We start from the raw sequence: 10,082 nt of genomic DNA, 5'->3' as shown, positions 1-10,082 counted from the left end.
GTAGTTATATTCTTGTACATAGGGGGCAGTATTATAGTAGTTATATTCTTGTACATAGGAGCAGTATTACTGTAGTTATATTATTGTACATAGGAGCAGTATTATAGTAGTTATATTCTTGTACATAGGAGCAGTATTATAGTAGTTATATTCTTGTACATAGGGGGCAGTATTATAGTAGTTATATTCTTGTACATAGGAGCAGTATTATAGTAGTTATATTATTGTACATAGGAGCAGTATTATAGTAGTTATATTCTTGTACATAGGAGCAGTATTATAGTAGTTATATTCTTGTACATAGGGCAGTATTATAGTAGTTATATACTTGTACATAGGAGCAGTATTATAGTAGTTATATTCTTGTACATAGATGCAGTATTATAGTTGTTATATTCTTGTACATAGGGGGCAGTATTATAGTAGTTATATTCTTGTACATAGGGGGCAGTATTATAGTAGTTATATTCTTGTACATAGGAGCAGTATTATGGTAGTTATATTCTTGTACATAGGAGCAGTATTATAGTAGTTATATTCTTGTACATAAGGGGCAGCATTATAGTAGTTATATTCTTGTACATAGGATACAGTATTATAGTAGTTATATTCTTGTACATAGATGCAGTATTATAGTAGTTATATTCTTATATATAGGAGCAGTATTATAGTAATATTCTTGTATATAGGGACCAGTATTATAGTAGTTTTATTCTTGCACATAGGAGCAGTATTATAGCAGTTATATTCTTGTACATAGGGGGCAGTATTATAGTAGTTATATTCTTGTACATAGGGGCAGTATTATAGTAGTTATATTCTTGTACATAGGGGCAGTATTATAGTTGTTATATTCTTGTACATAGGGGCAGTATTATAGTAGTTATATTCTTGTACATAGGGGCAGTATTATAGTAGTTATATTCTTGTACATAGGGGGCAGTATTATAGTAGTTATATTCTTGTACATAGAGGGCAGTATTATAGTAGTTATATTCTTGTACATAGGAGCAGTATTATAGTAGTTATATTCGTGTACATAGGGGGCAGTATTATAGATGCGAGATTATTTTACACATGGGGCAATATTTTAGTAGTTATGGTAGCATAAGGTTATCAGTTTGGCAGAAGGGTTGCATTACTGGCCTAAGCTGAGTATTTTTCTATGCTTGAAGCTGGGGCAGCTTTGCCTTTGCAGCATGATATGAGTGCAGGGCCAGTGATCCAGCCTTCATGAGAGCATCACTTAGAAGCTTTATAGCAAACAGCTCGCAAGCGCCAATTTTTGTAGGTGGATGGTAACCTTGGCAACGAACTGTAAACTATAGAATTAGAAACCCTTCCATTCTTGAGAGTTTTTTTTTTTTATAATAAGTAAATTGCAAAGTAGTTTCCAGTAGTTTTCAATGTTACCAATTTAATAAGATATGACAATTCTGCTAAGGGGAGAATAGAGGCATTGATATTTCTAGAGGAAATTATTACTTTGTGATATTATTATTTTTTAGGGTGTTTTACTACATAGAGGTCACAGTGGGGAAACTATTTTTAAGGAACGCAATAGTGGGCATTATTTCTATGTGGGGCAGAAAGCATGACACTTTTATCGTTTTGTGCACAGTACAGGACACCATGGCACTATTATTTTCGGGGGGCATTATTGTTTTCAGGGGTGGTGTCTATTTGGCAGTATATTTTGGGGTTAATTTTACTAAGTACAACAATATTTCTGCGGAGTTTGTGTACGCTGGGAATAGGTGACAATAGTGCTGAAACTGTGAGAAGTCAAATGTTTCTGTAATGCAAACACTGCAAATGAGTCGTGACTGGAAGAAGTCGTCATAGCGGTCTGGGCCAGTTGGAAAAATGGGAAAAGTGAATGACTCGATCAGAAAGAGCATTGCTGTAGATTCACTGGATATAATTGTACGATTATCACTTATATGGTCTGTATAAACGTTATCTATTATTATATAATGACAGGATAGTGTAAATAATGGAAGTGATCTGATCACGTAGACAGTGCATCTCCGATTTCTATATTGTCAGGACTTCTGCCTTCTTGATGGCCATGATGTTTTGTAACTATGCAGTTTATTTAAAAACTCACAAATGTTACTGATTGCATTTGGGTTATGGAGGATATCTGAAGTCTGAAACTTTGCCCCCATGATAACATTTTGATAGAGGCTCTTACGTCTTTCCATAACTCCTTGTGATTTTTATATATCACTGTGCAGCAAAGTCGACTCTTTCATTGACTGTGTTTTGATATTATGCTTTGTGCATCATTATACTCCTTAATTTCTGCTTAAGTTGCAGTCTTATGTAAAGCCACAAGTAGAATGGTAAACTCAGCTGAATTTAAGATCTTTAAGTACATTTCTATTATTCAGATAGTTTTTTGTTTCTTTTTTTAAAAAAAGAAATACAATTTCTTAATGAGAATGACACATTTATTGATACGATTGATGTAATGTGTCAAGAGAAAAGACGTATGAAGCGTCTAGTTGGCAGTAACAGTGTTGGAGATCCAGGAGTTGTAGTTGCAGACCTTGGTGTAGACACCAGGATAGTTCCTTTGGGCACAGCCGTATCCCCAGGAGACAACACCATGCAGCTGTCCATTGCAGACCACGGGTCCACCAGAGTCACCCTGAGAAGAGGAAATATATTATTATAAGTCCATGATAAGCAGATGTTAAGATGTACTATAGAAGCCCCATTACAAGAGCGTAAAGGTTGGTTTTATGTGGCTTTTCTCAATACGTTAAATGGCCATAACACCCTGAAAATCTGAGTTCATGCAATAATGACCTGGACCTAGTAATATGAACCTGTACCTAGTGATTAGATCCTAGAAATGTGGAGCTGTACCTAGTCATCAGAACCTAGTGATGTGGACCTGTACCTAGTCCTCAGAACCTGGTGATGTGGACCTGTACCTAGTCATCAGAACCTGGTGATGTGGACCTGTACCTAGTCATCAGAACCTGGTGATGTGGACCTGTACCTAGTCATCAGAACCTGGTGATGTGGACCTGCACCTAGTGATCAGAACCTAGTGATGTGGACCTGCACCTAGTGATCAGAACCTAGTGATGTGGACCTGTACCTAGTCATCAGAACCTGGTAATGTGGACCTGTACCTAGTCCTCAGAACCTGGTGATGTGGACCTGTACCTAGTCATCAGAACCTAGTGATGTGGACCTGCACCTAGTGATCAGAACCTAGTGATGTGGACCTGCACCTAGTGATCAGAACCTAGTGATGTGGACCTGTACCTAGTGATTAGAACCTAGAAATGTGGATATGTATCTAGTGATCATAACCTGATGTGGAGCTGTACCTAGTGATCAGAGCATAGTCATGTGGACCTGTACCTAGTAATTGGAACCTAGTGATATGGCTCCTATCTTTTGAACTGAACAGGTTACTAGTGATCTGGATCTGTACTTAATGATCTTGGACTCTGCCTACTGACCTGAAAATGTGTCTTTAAGAGGTCCTGGAAACAGTGTTTGGTGTCCCCTTTAAGTATTATGCATACCTTGGCTGTCATTGGAAAGAGTTGGCCAGTGATATCACAATGACACCATCGACAGTTCAAGTGGATTCTACTCACTAGTACGCACCAAGTGTGATGATTACAATATCTTTTTAAAATGTAACAGTCTTCACCAGAGGTGGAAAGTTGATTTACAGCAGTAAACTAACAATGGTGACCCTTTTTACTCATAATTTCTACATTCTGCTGGCAAACACTTCAGCAGCACTTGTGTCACAGTGCTCAATGTTCAATCAGACACTATCTCTTGATATCATTCAATGTACAGTGCAAAAAAACATCCACAAGGCTGGTCTCAGTCTCTTATCACTGTCACTTTTCTTAGTAACTCGCTTAGTTACTCACGCACAGAAAGTTGTATCTGGCTGTCTCTGATTTGATAAGTCTGGGCACACTCAGATTTCAGACATGGCTTGTGTGGCAAACCTCAAAGTCTGAAGTAGCCCTCTTTACACCTCTCTGCTGTATGTAATATACACTCTTATGGCAGCTAACTGCACTCTGTCCGCAGATACACTCTTTACTGACAGGAATAAGTCTCTTTTCTCCTTTTTGTGGTCAATTCTCCCCTTATCTCTGCAATAGTGACCCTATCATCCAGGAGAGCTTTTCTCCTCTTGGGGCAGACTACAACCACTGTTGTGCAGGATGGAGCTTTGTATATGCACCTTTGTTCCCTGGGGTGGCACAATAATTGGCAAGTTTTAGCTATTCCTATACTTGCTAACTTACTATCTGGGTTTCTGCATCTTTCAGTATGCAAACTCATTTCTGAGCTTAATTTACACTTTCTTTTAAATAGAAGGCAAATAGGAGGCAAAAGGCAGACATGCCAATGCTCAGTCCACACTCACAATGTCTCAGCATTCCACACAGCAGCTCAGTGTGTTAACTGTTTATGATCTGTGATTCTAGACTACATACAGATCAAAGGAATGGCAATCACACTGGAAGGGGTGGGTGAACCAAGATAACATTTTACCTGGCAGGAATCTTTGCCACCTTCCAGATATCCAACACAAATCATGTTGCTGGTGATCTCTCCGGGGTAGGCGTTGCTACACTGGGAGGCAGTCAGAATGGGGGCGTTCAGGCACTGGAGGAGATCGGGGTAGTTGGCTGCAAAAAAAAGAACACGCGAGTACTGTATTATATCTGTATGTATTAACTGTCTTTGGAGCTGTGATGGACTATATGGCCCCGGCGTAACAAGTGCAACATTGTCTTTCACTACAAAAGTCCAAGTCCTGTGCTAATGCAAGGATTTAGTGTTTGTATTTAATGGGTATCTATAGGTCTGCAGTGTGTGAATATGTAGCGAGTATACAGATATTTGAGGCAATAAGTAAGGATGTTTATGAATATATGGTGACTTGATGACTTACATCCACTGCTGAGGGTGTTGCCCCATCCGGAGATCAGACAGCTGGTGCCGGCAGGTGCGCAGCCACTGGGCAGACCAATAGCCTGGACGTAGGCGTTGAGGGTGGCGGGAGAAGACAACTTGATCAACATGATGTCATTGTCCAGGGTTCTGGAGTTGTAGCTTCCATGACGAATGACCTTGGCGGAGTTGATGAACTGTTCGGTACCTTCATTTTTTTCAATGTTATGCTCTCCCAAGCGAACCTGAATGCTCCTATAGTGTAAATATACATGTTCTTATCGAAATGTGATAGGGTCACTATGATCCAGCACAGCAGTAAAACCAGTTCATACCTTGTGATGTAAATATATAATGCTTTAAAATTATTATTTTCATGGAGAATAATTCAGTTGAATTTAACAATGAAGTTTTCCCAAAAAAGTAAAAAAAAAAAAAAAAAAAATGTGAAAAACATCATGCAAACTTGATCTTTTTCTGTCACTCGTCTACGTTTCTATATTACTTGTTGGTAACATACACACAACGTCGTGCCAGGTCGCCTTAACAAAAGAGGAGATGGGGATTCTGGCAAGTATTTGGCGGTTTGCAGAACTTCTGTCCAATGGCTATGGCCTGCTGACATGGACTCTGGACCAAGGTCCTGGAAATGTGTTCACTCGTGTAGAAATTATGTATTTTCATTTTTTACCTGGGTCCCATGTATTAATAAGAGCCTAGTGATATGGGGGAGAAGCAACAAGTAACTATGTAATTCTAAACGTCAGGAACTAAGCATGGAAAAAGGTTACACCTCCGACCATTGTCTTAGCCACAAAAATGACTTCCCTTGCTTATAGGGTTCATTCTTTTCAAGGTGCAGCTCATTTTCTTAATTTCATTTTTCTTTCTAAATTTGTACATCTTCTGGCTTGTCTTGTATACATTAAAATGTTCATTTATTTGACTCATTTTATGATCAGTTTTACCAAACATCCATTGTATTCCATTTACATTTTTCATGTATTTTTTACTCTTTTCCCTTCTGATCTTTAAGCATTTCTTTTAACCAATATTTGTATACAGAAAAGTGCAAAAAAATATTGATGAATTTCTTCATTTAAAAACTCCATATAAAGGATTTTTTTTTATATTTAAAGAGGTTTTTATAGAACATTTGGTTGTGACTGTGTCTGGTACTGCAGCTGAACTCCATGCAAGTGATTAGTACTGAGCAGTAGTACCAGGCACAGTCACAACCAAATATAAGGTGGGTAAACAGTAATGAATAAGTAGCACTTGGTGGAACAGAGAAATATTAGAAGAGCAATTATTAGTTGTCAGACCCCCAATAATTCAGATAATCTAAGGACTGGTCATGAATGCTATAGTCTCAAAACCCCCCTTTAATTCACTAGGACTTACGACTTGTAACAGTGAGCAGCAGAGATCACCCATAAGCTGTTAACCAGAGAACCTCCACAGAAATGATAGCCAGAGTTCAGAGATGCCTGGTAGGGGATGGAGTTTTTGTTGCAGGTGTAACCTCCGACGATTTTATCATCGTCGTCGAAAGCCGCTGTGAAATGAAAAAAAGAAAGTAAAAAGTTTAGTAACATATATAATAATAATAAAAGCCCATCTACCACACAAAATTGCTCTTGTATCATAAATGACACCTAATAGTAGTAGGTTTTGTATTGTCTCTGTTGGTATTCATACCTGCTACTCCGAGAAGGACTGCTACTACAAGAAGCTTCATGGTTGATTTCTAAGTCGAATTGTACTTGTTCACCGGCTTGTTTCCTATTTATATATTTTCACTGGAACATGGTGGGATCAGGTCCAAGGTCATCTGTCCTTGATTGAAAGGAATTCTCTAAAATTAATCGCTTTGTGGTAAATAAATGGACAATTGCCCGAAGTTCCAAATGGTCTTAATGACAAAATTCCCATGATAAGAATTTATTTTTGAAGTCTTGATCAAAGTTATATTGTCCGTCCAGTGGTTCACCTCGTTTGACACTCACCCCACACGTATCTAGTGTGCAGGTTTGACCACTAGCAGAGCAGGGAAGATTCCCCCACAGTTGGTTAGATTTTCAGTATTCGTGTCCAGTCACTGACCAGTCCTTCTGGACCCATAATTGTCTTCTTTTTGGTTCTGGTAGAAGAAGTAACTTGTATGTGGTGGTATTGTGTCTTTGCTATCATACCAGTCAGAGGAGTCAACCATGGGTGCCATAGCCTTTGCCTGTTCATCTACTATGGTCAATTTGGCAATGGTAACAATATCATATTATCAAAGCACTATGGAACCAATTTAAGCTTGTGGATGCCATGTTTTTGTAGACTGATTCGCGGGAAATGTTGTAATTTAGAACTAAAAAGCAGATCTAAAATAAGAAGAGCCCTCTTCATCCAATAAATGGTTGGTCAGCCGAGCTGTAGACGGCCAGGAGGACAGTATATATAAATGTAATAGATATTATACAATAAAGTTTCTAAAATTATCATTGGTGGTGAGAGCCAAGGACAGGCTGACTAAAGAAAGCATTAAGGAGATTCTGGTTGGTGGATCTCACTCTATGAAGTGGAGAAAACTCTAAAGATTTTTACTGGATCCCCGTGAAATCTGCCAAAAGATACCTAAAATCTATAGCAACTTGACAACTATTCAAGTTATTGTGCATGTCTTGGCCCCCAAAATCTTCTCTCTGGAACACTACTAACACTAATACCAAATACCGATGCTATGCTTGCTGATGACAGTAGGCTTTGTGGTAGCATGGAAATAGCCAGCGCGTATCTCACTGTCCTGTTTCAAACCTCTCAATCTACAGGGTGGGCCATTTATATGGATACACCTAAATAAATTGGGAATGGTTGGTAATATCAACTTCTTGTTTGTGGCACATTAGTATACGGGAGGGGGGAAACTTTTCCAGATGGAAGGTGACCATGGAGGCCATTTTGAAGTCCATTTAAAAAAATGTGTCATGTGACACATCAAACTTGTGTCATAGGATCATCCTGTGGTGGCTATCCAGTTAGCTGGGAACCCAAGGCAGTCACATACGATTTCTGGATGGCACGTCTTTTGTAACTTTGGCTCTTAACTCAACATTTCCCATAAAATGAATAGCTTTAAGAAAATCTAATGATTTCGCAATAAGCTATCTCAAAATGTCTAGGCTAAATGTGTTCTTGTGTGGTCACCTTGTGGTTGTGATGTGCGTTGTAGCCTTTTAACACAATATATTGAACTTGTTTTGTGAGAAATTGGAGTTCTTAACATAATTAAAGAAAATATAAGGGCCACCCAATCAGTACAAGTGGGATGTGCTCTGTTTTTACTACTGTGAGCCAGAAAATTATTGTCTCATGTATCATTGAAAAATTGCACACTATTAATGTCTCTGCACCCCAATAAAAATCAAGAAAGTTTTGCAGAAAATAAGATGATAAATCTTTCTGCCAATAGCTGGTAACTTGATTTGTACATCATACATTTCACATTTCATGCTGCTCTTGGATGTATTTGTTTTACAACAGCACACCGCGTGGTCCGGCATGGAATTACAAATAAAACTTACCAGTGCTTTAAAACGTGTCTATTGCGATATCCTTATTTTTATAAAGCAGTAATACATGTAAAACTTTGTAACATACAGTATCATAGAATGGGAAAGTAATATTTTCATTAGCGTGTAAGTTCATTTTCTGGCTTTTAGGTTCTATGTAAATGAAATATGTTAACGCTCTGAAAATTTTGACTAGTGGGAAATAGTAAAAAATAGGAATTAAGGACAGATATTAGGATCACTTCTAATGTCTTTTGAATGTGGAAAGAAACTGGAGGAAGCCCATGCAAACAACATACAAACTCCTTGCAGATGTTGTTCTTGATGGGATTTGAACCCAGGACCCCAGCTCTGCCAACTGAGCCACCATGATAAAGTGCTTCTCTCATACCACAAAGGATTTTTACTCCAGCACATTAGATTTAGTAGCCATCACCAGTTTACATACAGTAAAATGAGCTCAGACTAAATTCGGGCCATCTGGCCACTAAGTAAACACTTGCAACATCTGTCGTTGACAAGTGCTGGGCCTAATGCCCGCAACCTTCAAACACGACAATTATTCCATGCCAATTTTCATGCTGGTGACTCTCTCATGGACTGATATTACCTATGCTCCAAAGATTGAAATCGGGGGTCTTCTCCTTCTAGTACATCCCGAGTGGATTGGAGTCTTCTCATCTCCTGTGATTCCATGGTAAGATTTTGTAATGAATCCTGTCAAATACTGGGCTGTTTTGGGACAATAGTGGTGGAGTTTATATAAACATCATCAAAAAGTTCTTAGTTCCACTTACTTTGGGTGTTTTCTTGGACAGGGTTCCTGGCAGTAACTGTTGGGACTTAAATCGAAACTTAAATGTCATATTTTGTCAACAGTAATGTTGGTTAGTAGTAGAAAAGACATTTTCTCTTACAAAATATAGCAAATATATCACACGAAATGGTCCTAAAAGCTACAAGTCTGCCTATAATAGTGAGCCAATTGTTTCTTCAGGTTTTCCTTTATATATAAGATTGTATATAACAGCTTTAAAAAATATCTAAAATTATTTAACCCATATGATAAATGCCATAAAGAAAAAAAAAATCAAAACACCAGAATTATGTTTTATTTATCAGTCCACTTCTCAACAAAAATAGGACAAAAAGTGTTCAAAAAGTCATTAGTTCCCCAAAATTGTACAAGTACTGCCAATAAAAACGAATAGAATTTGCCTTGAGTTTTACAAAATGGTGGGACAATTGTGGGCCTGGTAATTATACATTTTTTTTTTACCTCTGTTTATTATACTCTGAGATCTGGAGAGACCACCGAGCATAATAAGGGAAATTCAATTAAAACAATTAAATTTGTAAATTCGATGCATATGGGAATTCAAATGAATCTGCTGAATTCTAATTTTGTACTATTCGCTCATCCTTGGTTATGATTCCAAGAAAGTGGAGATCCAAGCTAAGTTTTTAACTAGATCTAAATTTATTTAAGGCTGTGTGCCCACTATGCATTTTTTAAGTGTCTCCGCAGCGGCAATTCCACCGCAGAAACACTTAAAAAACACTTGG

The 10,082-nt window shown here is 38.0% G+C and overlaps 1 protein-coding gene across 1 annotated transcript; it reads right to left on the bottom strand.

Annotated features, from left to right (window-relative positions):
* Positions 1-2,434: 2,434 nt before the first annotated feature.
* On the bottom strand, positions 2,435-6,740 carry LOC141273232 (trypsin-like). Its single transcript, XM_073684802.1, has 5 exons — positions 6,655-6,740; positions 6,358-6,511; positions 4,955-5,208; positions 4,552-4,688; positions 2,435-2,656 (listed from the first exon to the last, which is right to left on the bottom strand). The coding sequence occupies exons 1-5, from the start codon at positions 6,692-6,694 to the stop codon at positions 2,507-2,509; spliced, it is 735 nt and encodes a 244-aa protein (XP_073540903.1). The 5' UTR covers positions 6,695-6,740; the 3' UTR covers positions 2,435-2,506.
* Positions 6,741-10,082: the final 3,342 nt, after the last annotated feature.

The sequence above is a fragment of the Phyllobates terribilis genome, unplaced genomic scaffold, assembly GCF_046119375.1.
Source record: "Phyllobates terribilis strain yellow unplaced genomic scaffold, ASM4611937v1 Scaffold_5__5_contigs__length_657084704, whole genome shotgun sequence".
Taxonomy (NCBI): Eukaryota; Metazoa; Chordata; class Amphibia; order Anura; family Dendrobatidae; genus Phyllobates; species Phyllobates terribilis.
The sequence above is the reverse complement of the archived record's forward strand: the minus strand, read 5'-3'. Positions and strand labels throughout refer to the sequence as shown.